This window comes from Pipistrellus kuhlii, unplaced genomic scaffold, assembly GCF_014108245.1.
Source record: "Pipistrellus kuhlii isolate mPipKuh1 unplaced genomic scaffold, mPipKuh1.p scaffold_m20_p_43, whole genome shotgun sequence".
Classification (NCBI taxonomy): domain Eukaryota; kingdom Metazoa; phylum Chordata; class Mammalia; order Chiroptera; family Vespertilionidae; genus Pipistrellus; species Pipistrellus kuhlii.
In genome coordinates this window covers 3,039,184-3,056,279 of record NW_023425544.1, presented here as the reverse complement: position 1 = coordinate 3,056,279, position 17,096 = coordinate 3,039,184, and the positions used below count along the sequence as shown (strand labels likewise).

Genomic DNA, 17,096 nt, shown 5'->3' with positions numbered 1-17,096 from the left:
CTCAGGGCCTGCATTCGGAAGGTGCTCACACGTAACTCAGTGGCTAGATGATGGATGGAAGGACAAATGATGCGCCACCCACCTCACAGTTCCCAGCAGCCACCTGGCTGTCCTGGGAGGTGCGTTTCCGTCTTCCTGGGAAGGTCTCCCCTCCCTCTGCCCACAGTCCTGCCTCCCTCTGAGGCAGATGCCCCTAAAGTACCCAAACCTGAACTGGCTCCAGGTACTCTGTGACCCCACAGTTGCCCTCCCACCTGGGCCAGAGCTACCAGGAGTAGAAGGGGCCACCTGACCGGGCTGGCCGATCCGAGTCTGACCTGGGACTCTTGCCTCTGAGTCTTCTGAATGAGCATGTGTAAACTTGGGTGACTGTACGTACCCCCACTTGTGTGTGCCAAAAATGCTGGTGTACAGAGCACATGAGAGGGAGAGGCAGAGTGCAAGACAGGAGACGGGTGCTCCTGGCTCTGGCCTCTGAGGCTTGGCCAGGTCCTGCTTTGGGCTTGGAGTGTCCTCTGGGTCTGGCCTTGGCTGCTGTGTGTGGGTTTGTTTTTTTGTTGCTGCCGAGGCCAGTGCGAGGTGCCCCCGGGCGCTGAGCACCCTCACCCGCCTTCCCCCGAGGCCTGTGCAGACACTCTGGCCCTGGGCAGACTCGGCTTGTGCTGTGGCCGGCATCACAGGCCCTGGCCCGGAGGGTTTCCTCTCCTCCCGCTGTGGGAAGAGACTGGAGAGATGCCGAAGGCGGGCCTGGGCTGAGGCGCTGACACTTGTGGGGACCCTTGGGGTCACCCCGGTCTCCCCGAGCCCAGCAGGAGCAGGGCGGAGGCAGTGCGGGCCCAGGCGGTGCTGTCGAGCTCCAGCATGCCACGGTCGCCGGTAAAGACAGGCGCTTTGATGGTGAAACCGGACCTGCCGCTCCTCACCGGGAGCCGGCCGGGCCCTGCGGCCCCCTCGCGAGGGGAGCGGCGGGGATGGGACCGAAATCCCACAGCTGCGTGTCCCGGGCGGGCCCTCCGCAGACGGCCCGGGGCAGGCGCGATGAGGGATGCGCTCCTCCCAGTGGCCACCCGTCCCTGCTTTACGGCCGCGCCCTCCTGCTCAGAGCGTTCCCTCAGCCGGTGCCCAGTGAGCCGGCCTTTCTCGGCCCCGAGGCTCCGGCCCGGGACCAGCCCCTCTAAGCGGAACCGGGCGGCGGCCGCCGGCTCTTTCCAGAAGGCGGCAGGCCGGGGGTGGGTCTGCCCCTTACGGGTCGGGACCAGCTGCAGGCCGGGGCGCTCTATCAGGAGCTTCAGAGACAGCAGGAGCCGGGAAAAGGTTAAAACGAACATTTATTTAACAAATTACATTAAGGAGACAGACGATCACACAGTGAAACTTCCCTTTGTCAACCGGAGTCGCCTCGAATAAATACGTTCCTACGAGCGAGCACTGGCCGTGGCCACACTCGGGGGTGACAGCGCGGCGGCCGGGGCCGGGCGGGCGGCCGCAGGCGGTGGGCACCGGGCGGCCGGGGCTGGGAGCCCTCCTCCAGCCGAGGGCACGGCGGGCCGGGCAGTCAGACTGCTCAGCGCGCTGTCCGGCCGCCTGCCCTCGCTCTCGGGCCCGGGTCTCCGCAGAGCCGATTGGCATATGATGGGCGGCCGGCTGGCGCCCCCCGCTGGCCCTGCCCGAGGCATGTGCTTATGGAGGGGGGCTGGCACCGTGGCTCCGGGGCCCAGAGACTCTGCCCAAACCCTGTCTCTGCCACTCACCAGCCTGTGCCTTGGCCAGTCCCGGCCGCTCTGTCGGTCGGACTGCAAACAGCGTCCGAGTCGGGTGTGTCTGCTTCCAGGGGCGACGGGAGAAATGTGCTTGTGCCGGCCGAGGCCCGGCCAGGGGGCAGGCGTGGCGAGCGTCCGGCCCACGGGTCCTTCCCCGCCGCCCGGGGGGGCAGCCGCCCACGGAGCGGGGCCTGACCTCGTCTCCCTCACCCAGTGGAGGAGGATCGGGCTGAGGAGGATTGGGTGGGTGGGAGCCTTCTCGAAAATTCCCAGGACGACCTGCAGCAGGTGCTTCTGCTGGCCACGTCCAGGCCACGGAGAGGCCGGTGTCAGAGGGCAGAGACGGTGGGGTGCTGTGCTCGCTCAGTCTTCTCAGAGGGGGGGGGGCGGTTTGGGATGGGGGGACGCAGGGGCCAAGGGAGGGCCGCAGCCTTCCCCTTCCCGAGTACCTTCCCCCCCCGCCCCCCCGGCAGTGGGTGTGAAGAGGAGTGCCCTCCAGGAAGCCGGTCATCCTGCTTGCTCCCCTCACCCCCCTCACAGGGTCAGGAGCTGCCTGGAAGCCACCACACAACCTCCTGACGCCCGCACCGGCCCCTGGAGCTGCTGAGGCACCAGGCAGCGGCGGGGCCGGGGTGCCCCTGGGGGGCCACCTCGCAGCCGGGCCAGGGCCCACGGACCACGGGAGCGGACAGCCCCGTCGGCCATCCAGTCACCAGTCACCGGTGTGAACAGCCGCCCGCCCACAGAGCAGCAGGGGACACGCTTTCCGGGCCACGGGCTCCCTCGCTCCCCAGCAGCTCAGCCAGCTCTGCCCGCGGCGCCCGAGCCCGCCAGCTCCCCAGCCGAGCACGTCCCCCCACTGGCCGCGAGGGAGCACGGCGTCTCCCGGGTGTCCGCAGTCTGGGGCGCGAGGCGCCCGCACGTGCCCGCAGCGCGGGAGGTGTGACAGAGAAGGCCAAGGGGGGGTCCGGGGCAGGCGGGCAAGGTGCTCTCCGCCCGCCCGCGTCCTGCCTGGGGGCTGGCTCCTGTGCCCACGGGGCCCGCAGGGGGCCCTGTCCCTGGGGTGGCTCCCGTGCTGCCTGCCCGGCCCAGACGCACCCCAAACCTCTGTCCAAAGCCCAGCCTCCTGTGACCCCCCCGATGGGCAGGGCCTGGGGCGAGAGGCGGCAGCACCACTCCCAGGCAGACGGGCGTCGCGGTGAACCCACAGGGTGCCGTGCCCCCAGCGCTGGGGGCAGGAGTCAGACCAGGGTCGGACGGATGTTGATGATGGTCCTGTGAGCGGGGCCGGCAGGATGCGGAGGCCGAGGGCGGCCCCTGGGGGCCGGCACCGGCAGAGGCAGTTGGCACCGTGATGGCACGTGGGCTCCGCAGGACGAGCCCTTGGGGGGATGGGGGTGTGGGGGAGCGGGGAGCACCGGGCACACGGCCCCAACCTCAGGCGTCCCGGGGGATCCAGTGCGAGTCCCGCTCGGAGTCCGGCGGGAGCAGCGGTCCTCGGGGCCGTGGAGCCTGTGCAGAGCCGCCCGGCGGGAAGGGGTCACTGTGCCCGGCGAGGGCTCGGTGAGGACACGCCGGAGCGGCAGGCGGCACACACAGGTTAGTCAGGTCACGCTGTCCCGGGCGGGGTCACGTCGGGCCGGCTGAGGACCGGCGGAGCTCGGCTGCCCGGTCGCCCCCGGCCGGGCAGTGAGGGGGCAGGGGCGGCGAGGCGGGCACCGGCGGTGGTCCTCTCCCCGGAGGCGGCCGGGCCCCGGGCCTCAGGACGGGGGGGTCTGCTGGCAGCGCGTGGGGCTGGGCGGCAGCCGGGCGGCGGCGCTCTGCTCCGTGCGGAAGCTGTACTCGTACTGCGGAGGGCGGGCGGACGGACGGACAGACAGACAGACAGCGTCAGGAGCGGGCCTCGCCGGCCCTGTGCGCGCACACGGACCCGGGTGCGAGCGTGGGCCTGTGGGCCGCAGCGCCTGCTCGTCTCTGAGGCCTGTGCTTCCCCCTTCCCTGCCCCACACTGAGGGGGACCCCAGCACAGCAGAGCCTCAGCCATGACGCCAGCGGCAAACACGCGCCATCTGACCCCGTGCGGGCTGCTCTGCGGGGGGGGGGGGGGGGGAGGGGGAGGAAACACACACACACACACACACACACACACTCACACGAGGTGGGGAGGAAGGGGAAGGGCCTAAAGGTACAAACCTCTGGTTATAAAGCCTCGGGGATGGAGGACAGCCTGTGACTATGGCTAATACTGTTTGTGTATTTGAAAGGTGCTAAGTTCTCAACATAAGAGATTCTGTAACTATGGTGACGGATGCGAAGGAGCCTGACCATTCTGAGATACATACAAACCTCAAACCTCTGAAATGAACACACTGTCTGTCAATTACACCTCAACAAAGAGGGGAGTCACAGCCTGCGCCCCCAGGGCTGCTGTGAGGGTGGGGTGAGGTGTGCACCTCTGACCCCCCCTGGCCTCCAGGTCTGTTGGGTACCAGCTGGGTCACTCTTCTCTCTAGGGACCAGGGCTCAGGCCAGGACCTCCGGTCCAGCTCCCAGGCGGCTGGCAGACCCATGCAGAGGGAGGCAGCGGCCTCCGGGCGAAGTCCGGGACAACACCGCCACCTGGTGGCTGCTCAGGTGCATCGCAGCAGTAAGTGTTCCCTCCTGGGCGGCCTGAGCTAATCCACCGGGCGCTGGGCGCTGGGGCCACAGAGCCCAGGAGAGGGCGGAGGGCGGGCACGCCGGGCCATTGACCCAGTGAGCGCACAGGAGGGGAGGCGGGGAGAGAACAGGAGAGCTCTGCTCAGTGGCCAAGGAGCGCCAAGGGGCCCTCTGCGGGGGACGTGGCACTGGGTGAAGGGGTGGAGAGGAGGCACTGGGGTCAGGCAGCTGGAGTGACGGGCGTGGAGATGTGCAGGAAAAGCACACGGTGGGGAGAGGAGAGGCCGGGCTGGCCTTGGGGTGAGGACCCAGAGTCTGGGGGTGCAGGAGGCTGGGGCGTCCCCTCGGCTGCTTGGAGACTGGCCGGAGGACGCCTGCCTGGGCGGCAGCAGGGCGAGGCGCCTCTCAAACGAGGGAGCGGGGCCGGTCCCAGGCCCTCGGGCATCACCCCCCCTGGAGGCTCTGCGGGGCTGGGGCGGTGGGGACACGGGGCGGCCGGCGGATCTGGGGGCTGGTCAGCACAGAGCCCGTGAGGGAGGTGGAGGTGGAGGCGGAGGAGGAGCTCCGATGCCCACAGCCAGAGGCCTGAGCCCGCGGCTGCCTGGGTGTCAGCGGGGCGGCCGCAGAGAAGGCGGGGGCCCAGCGGGATCAGGACACTCCCCGCAGGGAGAAGCAGTGCCGGCCGGGGCTAGGGAGTCCTGGGCCAGTCCCTGTGGGCAGGAGTCGGGGCAGGTCCCTAGGCAGGAGGCACAGATGGGCCTTCAAGGGGATGAACTGCTAACCCCCCCCCCTCTCAGTCTGGGCAGGGGCGGGGCGGGGTGGGGAGAGCGGACAAGAGCGCACACAGCCCTCCCCTCCCGAGGGGGCCGGATCCGGGCGCAGCACAGATTGGTGACCCCCACCTCTGCCCTGGGGATTTTCCCTTTTAGGTCATATGGGACCCCCCCCTCTTGTTTTCTCTAACTCCCCAAATGAAATTTCAACATATGTCCCCGGACATAATCCCCCTTAGGCCGGGATCGCCCTTCCCACGACGCTGTCTGGGCGGGACGGGGCCCAGAGTGTTTGCCCAAGAGACTAGGCCGCCTCTGGAAGCCCCTATCCCCCGGGCAAACAGCGAGCGCCTTTGAAGGAGGATTTGGGCCCAGATCTGTTTGCTCAGGACGTTAGTCTCCCGCGGAAGGGAAACCTGCACTTGCCTACAAACAGCAAATCCTTTTTGAATTAAAAAATTTTTCAATTAAAAAGAATTTGGGTTTGCAGAGCCGGCTCAGGGGAGCGGCGCCGGGCCTTGGCGCCCTCTGGTGGGCACAGGCCGCCACCGCAGCAGCAGCAGCAGCAGCAGCACCGGCCTGGGCGGCCGCGCCCAGGGGAATGAGACATCACTGTCAGGGCCCAGCCAGGCCGGGGACCCTGCACCGGAGCCTCAGACCCTGAGCCACACGGCTCCCACCTTCCCAGCGGCACCCCGGCCGCGGGGGACGCAGGCCACGGCGTCCAGGCACCCGGAGCCCGGCTGTCCCTCCGGGCCTCCGGCCAAAGGTGGCCCCACCCCACCCCGCTCTCACTAACACAGCTCGCTCCTGTGGAGGCCGCCCTCCCCTCAGGACCAGGCTCGGCCAGCCCAGGGCCGGTGGGGCCCGGCCTGTGGGGCCGGCGTCAGCGTTGGGCTGGGAAGATTCCAGAGAAAGGCAGGTCCCTCCCCTTCACCCCCTGGTCCAGCCGCCCGAGCTCCTGCAGGAAGGGGGCGCTCTGGGGTGTCTGCAGCTCTTTTCAGAGCTGGGGGCTGCGGGGACGCCACACTGCAGGGGTCACGGCCCGGGAAGCAGGAGGCACTTCCTCAGGGGCTGCAGTGCGGACGTGGGAGAGCAGGGGGCGCCAGCACGGAGGGCGCTGCGGGGAGTGAGGGGCCGGGAAGGCCGGCGGGGGCCACGGACGGACGGAGGGTGGTGAGGTGCCAGACTCCGGCCACGGGGAGGGTCTGGTTCAGGGCTGGCCCTGGGATGGGGCACGGAGGGTCCCTGCACAGTCAGAGGGAGGGGGCGGGGCGGGGGCGGGGGCGGGCTCTGAGCAGCGGCCCTGCCTGGCACGGCCTTGGCCGCTCAGCCCAGGCCCGACCTGCTGTGCTCACCACCAGGCTCAGCCCCTCAGGGCGGTGGGCGTCCTCTCGCCCCGGGCGGGGGGGGGGGGAGGGGTGATAAAGGGGAGGAAAGGGGGGAGCCGGCTCGGCAGGCCCGGCCTCCGGTCTGTCCTGCCGCTGTGCCTGCCGCGGCCGTTCGCGCCTGGTGTGGCGCCACAGGGTCACCTCACAGCCTGGGGAGCGGACGCCCCGGGCTGCGGGAAGCCAGGCTGCCCTCCTTCCCGGGGGAGGGGGTCCCAGAACCCCGGAGCAGGGGCACGCTGGCCGCCGCCCGCGCCTGCTGAGGCCGGGCTGCCTCGGGCTCCTCCACGGGGGCGGCGGCAGGAGCTGCGGGTGCAGAGTGAGCGCTGGGACAGATCCTCACGCCCCGCGGAGCTGGTGCTGCTCTTCCCACGTGAGCACCGGGCTCAGAGCCCAGCCCAGCACCGGCCACCACGGTCCCTGCGCGGGCTCTCCCGGCCCCTCACCGCGGGCTCTCCCGGCCCCCTCACCGCGGGCTCTCCCGGCCCCTCACCGCGGGCTCTCCCGGCCCCCTCACCGCGGGCTCTCCCGGCCCCCTCACCGCGGGCTCTCCCGGCCCCTCACCGCGGGCTCTCCCGGCCCCTCACCGCGGGCTCTCCCGGCCCCTCACCGCGGGCTCTCCCGGCCCCTCACCGCTTCCCGGCCCCTCACCGCGGGCTCTCCCGGCCCCCTCACCGCTTCCCGGCCCCCTCACCGCGGGCTCTCCCGGCCCCTCACCGCGGGCTCTCCCGGCCCCTCACCGCGGGCTCTCCCGGCCCCCTCACCGCTTCCCGGCCCCTCACCGCGGGCTCTCCCGGCCCCCTCACCGCGGGCTCTCCCGGCCCCTCACCGCGGGCTCTCCCGGCCCCCTCACCGCGGGCTCTCCCGGCGCCCTCACCGCGGGCTCTCCCGGACCCCTCACCGCGGGCTCTCCCGGCCCCTCACCGCGGGCTCTCCCGGCCCCCTCACCGCGGGCTCTCCCGGCCCCTCACCGCGGGCTCTCCCGGCCCCCTCACCGCGGGCTCTCCCGGCCCCCTCACCGCTTCCCGGCCCCTTACCGCGGGCTCTCCCGGCCCCCTCACCGCGGGCTCTCCCGGCCCCTCACCGCTTCCCGGCCCCTCACCGCGGGCTCTCCCGGCCCCTCACCGCTTCCCGGCCCCTCACCGCGGGCTCTCCCGGCCCCTCACCGCTTCCCGGCCCCTCACCGCGGGCTCTCCCAGCCCCCTCACCGCTTCCCGGACCCTCACCGCTTCCCGGCCCCTCACCGCTGGTTCGCCCGGGTGAGGATGGGACAAGGCCCCGGCCCACCTCCGGGAGCAGCACCGCGTCTGGGCACAGAGCCGCCCGGGAAGGGCTTGGTGAGCCGCTGGGACAGCCGGGCCTCGGCCTGCTCCCCCTCAGCAGTCCCCCCGTCCCGCCCGAACCCGGGGCGTGCAGGGGGGTCTGTGACTCCTACGTCCCCCCCACCCCTGCTAAACAGACACCCCTCCTCCACGACCGCCAGGCTCCCCGTCAGGGCCCCAGCACTTCCGAGTTTCCCTGCGAATCGCCTAAAACTGCGCTTGCCGCCCTGTTGACTAACGAGTTTGCCGCCCATGGCCTAACACCCAGATGTCTGTCTGTCTGTCCGTCTCCTCCCCGAGCTTTTCTGCGGAAGACGCCGGAACGGTCCTGCTTTCGGCTGGTTTGGGTGGAAGAGGAGGAGGAGGAGGAGGAGAAGCTGTGGCCCCGCTGGGAAGGGGCCTCCCACCCTTCAGCTCGCCTTCCTGCTCACTTCTCCCCACACGCAGGTAACCGTCCAAAAGCTCAGTCTGGGGGCGATGGAAGATCCCCGAACATAACAGGGAACCGGGGAGCAGGCGCGAGCAGCAGGATCGCCCAGATGGGCCCGCCGGCGCCATCGCCGAGCAGCCATCTGCAGCCGGCCCGGCGCTCCTGTCTGTGGTGGGGCCGGGCCCGGGCCCGGGGGCTGCGCGGGGACCACAGGGGGCGGGGGCCGGCTTTCCGGACGAGGAGCTTATTAATATCGCCACCACGTTAATACGCTGGTGGAGGAAAAATGAGCATCTCGGAAGACGATTAAAAGACATTTATCAAAAGCCACCATCCATTTCTAATAAAAACATTTAGGAAAACAAAAATAGACGGCTAATTCTTCAACACGAGAGAGAAAGAGGGACACGTCCGTACACAGGACAAGCCAGAGCGCAGCCTCTGGATGGATGCTGCAGTTAGAAGCTGCACTGAGAACACGGCGGCACGGAGGGATGTGGCCGGCCGTGCTGGCCAGGCGCGGGCACCGAGCGAGGGACCGACACCGGAGGGGGGGCCGGGGCTGGGGCCTGTCCGCCGTGAAAAGCCGCCGAGGAACCGTCAGGAACAGCGGGCGGCGGGAGCCGACCCCAGGCCCGCAGCTCTGATAGGGGAGTCACAGAACAGCGGAGGGAGCGAAGAGCCACACACACACACCCCGGGAAGGACCGGCAGGAACCGCAGGCTGCACAGAACCCTCCTGCTCCGCCGAGGGATGGCGCAGGCTGTGGAGACGCTCCCGATGGCTCCCGATGGCGCCCCCGTCCCGCCCTCCCTGGCACAGGAGCCGAACGGAGCTGTGGGAGCCCCGGGCCCAGCACGGCTCTGAGGTTCCGCTGGGGAACGGTCGTGTGACCATAATTAGGAAAGTTTGGGGGGAAAGAGCTGGCCCCATCATTAAGACTTATCACCGAGCTCTAAGACTCGAAACTGTGATGACAAAAGGAGAGCCAGGAGAAGGTCCTTTCACTAACTCTCACGAGGAGCCAGTCGGTCACGTGCCACGTGACGCTGAGGGAAGCCTCTGAGAGACACGTCCTGAGCGACTGTGTGTGGGGGCAGCTCGGGGCCCTGAGCAAACCCGGCGGGCACGGCCGGCACCCCCGCCCGCGCCGCCCGCCCGTGCAGAACCACAGGGACTGACGCTGCAGGAGAGAGAACGCACAGCCGGGCGGTGCGGGAAGCACGAGTGGGCGGCTTCTGCCCCGGAACAGGGTCTGTTCTACAGCCAACACCTTTGCATGGAGAGAGAGCGCACTCTAAAACAACAGAGTAGGCAAATACACAAACCAGGAACAGCCAATCATCATCACCAAGTCTTACGCACTCTGCCTGTCGTACCTGCCACACTGGTGTGCGACTGGCGAGCAGGTGGCACACCCCACCGACGGCACCGCCCGGACGGGTGGTGAGGACAGCTGTGATGTCACGCGACAGGAGCTTCCCGCTCCGGCACCATCTACGGGCCCACCGTCGTGCCCGTGGTGCGTGGCTGTGTACGGTGAGATCGTGTTTAAAACTTACTGAAGAAAATAACCCACGCAAGAAAACTGGGTAACGCTTTAAGATAAACTAAATATGGCTCTCGTCCGCATCTTCCAATACATTTCAGGTGGACTGAGGGGTTGAGAAGCATTTAATATTTTAATATATTAATGTACAAAAGGGTAGGAGAAAATAGGAGTATTTTTATAATCATCTAATGTGATCTAAAGCCAAAAATTAGCCTGCCCATGAAAAAATTTAGTAGGATGTGTTATTAACAAGGTGAAAAGCTGCCTGTGTGTGTGTGTGTGTGCACAGAACAGAGAAGGTTGTTATAAAGAGCACAGAGAACTCTTTAAAAATGAATGAGAAGAGCTAAAGAAGGCGACAGAGGAGATTAGGCAAAGGGTCCAAACAGAAGACACTCATAAAAGAAATACAAACGAGCAGTAAACATGAAAGGTGCTCACGTTTAGACACGGGGGAAGCAGGCACCTCGCGTGCTGGAGGAGGGTCCAGAAGGCACACTCCTTTCTCCGGGAAGGAAGACGGTGACATACACCCTAACGAAGGCTGGCGAAGCACAAGGAGACGCACCACAGCAGCGAGACGGCAAGTAACGGGAGGAGCTCACAAGCCAGGCAGGGGGGATCGCGTAAATTATCATCCGGGAAACATGCAGCCTCAGGAAGGAGGGGCAGATCTGTGCGCTCTGACATGGCAGGACGGCCAGGTGCACGGGACGTGTGCAGCCAGGGACGGTACTGTGTAACCTGTGAGCCTGTGTGTGTGTGTAACCAGGGACAGGGTACGTGTAAACTGTGAGCCCGTGTGTGTGTGTGTGTGTGTGTGTGTAACCAGGGACAAGGTACTGTGTAACCTGTGAGCCCGTGTGTGTGTGTGTGTGTGTAACTAGGGACAGGGTACGTGTAAACTGTGAGCCCATGTGTGTGTGTGTAACCAGGGACAGGGTACTGTGTAACCTGTGAGCCCGTGTGTGTGTGTGTGTAACCAGGGACAGGGTACGTGTAAACCGTGAGCCCGTGTGTGTGTGTGTGTGTGTGTGTGTGTAACCAGGGACAGGGTACGTGTAAACTGTGAGCCCGTGTGTGTGTGTGTGTGTGTGTAACCAGGGACAGGGTACTGTGTAAACTGTGAGCCCGTGTGTGTGTGTGTGTGTGTAACCAGGGACAGGGTACTGTGTAAACTGTGAGCCCGTGTGTGTGTGTGTGTGTGTGTAACCAGGGACAGGGTACGTGTAAACTGTGAGCCCGTGTGTGTGTGTGTGTAACCAGGGACAGGGTACTGTGTAACCTGTGAGCCCGTGTGTGTGTGTGTGTAACCAGGGACAGGGTACGTGTAAACTGTGAGCCCGTGTGTGTGTGTGTGTGTGTGTGTGTGTAACCAGGGACAGGGTACGTGTAAACTGTGAGCCCGTGTGTGTGTGTGTGTGTGTGTGTGTGTGTGTGTAACCAGGGACAGGGTACGTGTAAACTGTGAGCCCGTGTGTGTCTGTGTGTGTGTGTGTGTGTGTGTAACCAGGGACAGGGTACTGTGTAACCTGTGAGCCCGTGTGTGTGTGTGTGTGTGTGTGTGTAACCAGGGACAGGGTACTGTGTAACCTGTGAGCCCGTGTGTGTGTGTGTGTAACCAGGGACAGGGTACTGTGTAACCTGTGAGCCTGTGTGTGTGTGTGTGTGTAACCAGGGACAGGGTACTGTGTAACCTGTGAGCCCGTGTGTGTGTGTGTGTAACCAGGGACAGGGTACTGTGTAACCTGTGAGCCCGTGTGTGTGTGTGTGTGTGTGTGTGTAACCAGGGACAGGGTACGTGTAAACTGTGAGCCCGTGTGTGTGTGTGTGTGTGTGTGTGTGTGTGTAACCAGGGACAGGGTACTGTGTAAACTGTGAACCCGTGTGTGTGTGTGGGTGTGTGTGTAACCAGGGACAGGGTACGTGTAAACTGTGAGCCCGTGTGTGTGTGTGTGTAACCAGGGACAGGGTACGTGTAACCTGTGAGCCCGTGTGTGTGTGTGTGTAACCAGGGACAGGGTACGTGTAAACTGTGAGCCCGTGTGTGTGTGTGGGTGTGTGTGTAACCAGGGACAGGGAACGTGTAAACTGTGAGCGTGTGTGTGTGTGTGTGTGTGTGTGTCTCTCTCTCTCAGGAGTGGAGTGTGGGGAAAGTTTATGTGTCTGAAATGTTTGCATTTTTATAAACATGTGAAGCCTTTGAACTCGGGGAAAGCATTAAATGTTACAAGTCGCTTTTGATTGGCAGGGGAGCTGCTTAGGGTGATAAACTGCCCAGAACACCTGCCAGGATTTATGGGGGGAGAACTAGGCGTGTCTTTGGCCTAAAATGGTCCCTAAATGGTGGTCGGAGTCCTGAGGGGGGCCCCAAGCTGCTTCCCACGTTTCAAAGTGAGAATAGCACTTCTCCTGGGCCTTCCAAGGGCCACCCACCGAACGACATCAGGTCTCTGTTTTGGGCTGGGATCACCTCCACTCTGCCATCACCTGCAGAACCTGTGGCGGCTCTGCCCCTGAGCAATATAAAGAAAAGGGGGCGGGGAAAGGTTAACTCCTACTTTATATCAGCTTCCTTACTGAAATATAAATAAAGATAAGTCTGGATGGTGGAAAGGTTCCATCTCACAAGTGGAGAGGAGGCGGCTTATTTCCTGTTGCAGTTTAAGACGTGACCACTAGATGGCGGAAAGGGACCACGCATTTTGCGGCCTCTCCCTGCACAGACTTCCTTCACGTTAATGAGCACAATGAAAGCTTTCCAGAGTCCAGAGAAGGAACAATTGTGCTGGGATATGAACACTCTGCGTTTATAGAATTGGGACTCTGCCATTTCATTACTGATGCAAAAATCTCCCGCTTCCCTTTCCGCCCGCGCGTGCAGGTTCCAGAGCCACACGGAAGCTCGGCCGTGGGGAGAAGGGGCCAGCAGAAGCCGATGGAACCTGCACGCCCAAAAGTTGAATTCAAAAGCCCCTTCCCCCTCGAGCTGCCACATGCGTCCCATTAGCTTCCCCCGCCCCCTCATGTCGCGACGTGGGTGCTTGTGGAGCGGGCCCCGAGCTACATAAGCAATAAGCCCCATTTTTCAACACACAAACATAAAGATGTCAACGCAGACTGTTTACTAATTAACGCTTAAAAAGACACAAATTAGATATGCGTGGCTAAGAGCAATTATAATCAAGACGAATTTCTCTAGTCATTTGGGAACTGGAAGAAAAAAAAGGCCTAATTGCTGGAACCAATGTTTTAAAAACTGAAATCATGCCAGTTAGCAAATATGTTCATTTAAAGAACGCTCCACGTGACTGCGCTCTGGAGGGCTGACTGCAAACACGGGGACAGGGAAAATATTTAGGGATAAAATTAAAATTCTACGCTCCCTCAGATCTGTAACTTCCTCATTAAACACGCCCGCACACGCAGCCCGTAAAAACCTGTAGCCATTAAGTGGTTAAACGTGCTGCCTCCCTTGTCACTTTTAAGGGAGTGATTAATATTAGACCGTCCCTCTGCTAATTAGACGCTCCCTGTCTTCGGCTTCGGAGCCGTGAACATGGAGGCTGTGGCTCCCCCGGGAAGCTGGTGGCGACCAGCACCCCTCGCTGGGTGGGAGCGGCGCCCCGAAGGGAGGGAGCGTGGTTCCCATGGGGGCGGGCGGCGGCGCGAGAGGCTGTGCGTGGAGCTGGCCGGCCCCCCAGGCCCGTCCGGCACAGGACTCAGCGGCCGTCCTGCACGCAGCACGAAGCCCACCACTGGCAGGGCCCTCTCCCGGCCACCGCGCCCGAGAGCGGGACGGGGGGAGAGGGAGGCGGAGGGGCCGGCGGAGGGCCACAGGCCCGGGCACAGTAACGGCCACGGGGCTCGCTGCCGGGACAGGATCCAGCGGGTGGAGCAGGGCGACTGCTTCCCGGACGTGAAGCGGCGGAGACGGGCGTGTGCGAGCCCGGCTCACGGGAGGGAAGATGCTCCATCACAGGCCGGCCCTCCGAGGAGAGCGCCTGGGCCTGGGCGGGAGGACAGTGAGGCCCGAGGGGGACACGGCTCCGGGGAGGCCCGCGGGCCCGAGACCTCAGGTGCTGCCGCTCCTGCCGCTGGCCACCCCGGGCCCCTCCAGGTGAGGGGAGAGGAACAAACCTCCTCAGGCCCGGGGCCCGTCTGCTGGCACAGGCCCGCGCTGAGCCGTGGGCGGAGCGGGCGGCGGGCCGTGGCCGGGGGAGGAGGGGCGGCGAGGAGCGTGGCTGTAACGTTTTTATTAACCGCGGCTTCGTTCACTTTCAACAACCCGCCCGCGTGGCCCGAGCGTGTCTCTGGGTCGAGACTCTCTGCCTTTCCAGTGACTTTTTCTTTGAGATCTGCTCGACAGCATGCACACGCCCTCCCGGGGGTGATTTCATTCGGACACGCCAGGGAGGTCCTGCCTGCCGACCAGGGCTCGGACCTGCGGGCGGGCGGGCGGGCGGGCCATCGGGAGACGTTCCCCAGGTCACACCCGGGGGCAGAGCTGGCCCGCTGTCCTCTCCCCTGCCCGCTGCCTCCCGGGCCCCCACGGCCCGCAGACACCCAGGCGCGCACGGGGAGCCTCGCCCACACTGCCTCTGAGCTCACTGGGGTTCCGTGGGGCCCACCACGACCGGGTGAATCCCGTCTCTGTCCAGGGTGTCAGCGCAGGCCCTGACCCCAGGCTCCAGGCTGACAGGGCGATGGGGTTCAGGCACGGAGCGGCCTGTCCCAGGGCCACAGGGAGGCCCGCGAGCCAGAGACCTCAGGTGCTGCCACTCAGAAACTTCGTTCAGAAACTTCCACGGCCCCTCCGGGGCTGGATGTGGGCCGGCCCTCTCCTTCCTCACCCTGGGGGCAGGGAGCAGGGAGACCAGGGAGGGGCCCTGACAGGCATGAAGCACAGGTGAGTCTCTGCATCTGTGCCCCTGACCAAAGGCAGCCCCCTCCCACAACCCGAGCGCCACCGAGGAGGGCCCACGCCAGGCAGGCTGAGCCGGCGCCGGGAGAGGGGCTGACGGGGATCCTGTGTGCACCCCCAGCGTGGCAGCCAGCCCCCTTCCCCCGAGCTTACCCCCCCCCCCCACCCCCGGCTTACCTCTTTCTCGATCTCCGCCAGAGACTTGATGGTGATCCCCAGCAGGTCAAAGGGCTGCATCTGAAAGCACAGGCCACAGCGCCCTTTAGGCAGGCACAGCCCGTGCCCTCACCCCCGTGTGATCCGGGGTCCCCTCGCCCTCTCCCCGGCCCTGCAGGGACCAGCGCGGGCTCTTCCGGAAGCCTGGCTGGCAGGGGGGGACCACTGCTCAGTCACCCGCCTTCAGCGCCCGAGGGTCACGCCGTCCGAAGCCAGGCCTGTCACCAGGGACCCCTCCCCGCCCGCTTCATGTAGGAAACGGTTTGCTTTCCTCCCGCGGCCCTGGGAGCAGGCGGTGAGCTCTCCCCCGGACTGGGGGCCAGGCAGGAGCTGGGGGAGCTCCAGGCCTTTGGAAATGCCAGGGGTGTGAAATCACTGCCTATCAGCGATCACTTGTGAAACGAAAGGTGGTGGAAAATAATGCCGCATTTTGGTGGGTGTTTCTGTAATTTCACGAACGTGGGGGACCTTTTAATAAAAGATGCTTCTCAACAGGAGGCATGGAAAGCCGAGCACGCTGAGAGCCAGCGGAGGCCCAGAAGCGGGCTGAGCCTCCTCCTGCCCCCGGGATCCCGGCTCTGAGCGGCAGGCCGAGGGGCAGAGTGGAGCCGGGCTGGGTCTCCTGTGAGACGAGGTGGGAAGAGGCCCGGATTCACACCGGCCTCGGTTCCACGCCCCCTCCTCGCCTCGCCCGAGGGAGCAGCGGGCCGGCCGGGCTGGGGGAGGACTGGGCGAGGGGGGCACGGGGAGCTCCTGGCACCGGCTCGGCCTGCTCCGCGCCGCGGGCACTTGCTGAGTCGGCAGCGCCGGGCAGCAGCCATTAGCGAGGGCGGTCTTGGGGCAGGGCCACCGAGCCAGGCCTGGGCCCCGGGCCGCTGCCAGCAGCCGGGAAGCAGTTTGGCTCTTGCTGCTGCCAGGCCGCACGCGTGGGCCGCCTGCCCGGCCGCCGGGCTCCGGCGGAGGCCCAGCTGCTGTGTCATTAGCTCTCGCTGCCCACTGGGCTTCCCGGCCGGAGCGGGTGCGCAGGACAGAGGGCCTCTCCCAGGGGCGGGCGGGAGAGGCGCCAGCGTCGCCATGGCAACGCGGCCGGAGTCGGCGGAGTTACTCGTGCTCCAGTGTCAGTCAGGAGCGTTTTCGGGATGAAGCTGCTCGGAGGAGCCGACTGTATTTCATGGAGGTGGAGACTCAGCCGCCATGTGTACGTCCGATCCAAGAACACCGCGGACGGGTTCTCCAGCCGGTGCCCCCCAGGCCCTCCCGGTTATTAGCTCTTAGAGCAAACGTCTCCAGGAGGACAGAACCCCGGGGACCGGCTATGGGCCCGCGTGGGCCCGGCCTGCAGGGCGGGCCGAGGGCCACTGCCGCCCCGGGGGGCAGGCAGCCGGGGAGCCTGGGGGCAGGCGGGGCGGGTGCCAGGCCGGGCGGGTGGTGGGCGCCGGCCTCTCGGGTCTGAGCGCTGCCTTCAGGCCCCGGCAGCCACGCAGACCCCGTCCTAAAGGCAGCGGGGCGGGCGCGGGCCTTGGCTGGCTCCCGGGCAGTGGGAGGCCGGTGGGGAGGCTGGCAGTCAATGGAAAGCCCCCCGAGAGAGCAGAGGACACGGGGTCACGGAGTAGCAATCACAATGGGAAAACGAGGCAGCCTCCCTTTTCGGTGGGACGTCATCATCCTTCAATAAAAACCCCAAATTAAGCTGAACTCGGACACCAAGCGAAGTTCAGTCCAATTAACCATCACATCCGAAGCAACAAGGCTTGGCTGCATCTGGGTTTGCTAGTCACTCTGCTCCCCTCCTCTCCGCTCCCCCTTTCACTCGATCTCAAGGACCTACACGGGGCAGCACCGGCCCCCAGGCTCAGAGGGGCCTGGCTCTCCCCGCCTCAGGCAGCCTGTCGCTGGCTGCAGGGCTGAGCTTCCAACCGAGGGGAGTGGGGGGGACGGGGGGATAGATGTGCCAGCAGAAATGACCCCAAGGGGCAGGGTGTGAGGGCCGCCAGGAGAGCCTGCAGGCCGTGCCCGGGGCAGGGGGGGCTCAGACTGGGAGGAGGAAGGGAAGGGAAGGGGATAGGAGGGGA

General features: G+C 65.5%; 1 protein-coding gene across 2 annotated transcripts in view; it reads right to left on the bottom strand.

Annotated features, from left to right (window-relative positions):
* Positions 1-1,310: 1,310 nt before the first annotated feature.
* MVB12B (multivesicular body subunit 12B) overlaps positions 1,311-17,096 on the bottom strand; it is a 121,312-nt gene continuing 105,526 nt past the window's right edge. For both annotated transcript variants that reach the window (XM_036412064.2, XM_045572057.1), the window contains exons 9-10: positions 14,986-15,045; positions 1,311-3,607 (exon numbers count right to left, since the gene is read on the bottom strand). In XM_036412064.2, coding sequence (XP_036267957.1) covers positions 3,521-3,607; positions 14,986-15,045 — 147 coding nt within the window. In that variant the 3' untranslated portion in view covers positions 1,311-3,520. The remainder of the gene's footprint in view (positions 3,608-14,985; positions 15,046-17,096) is intronic.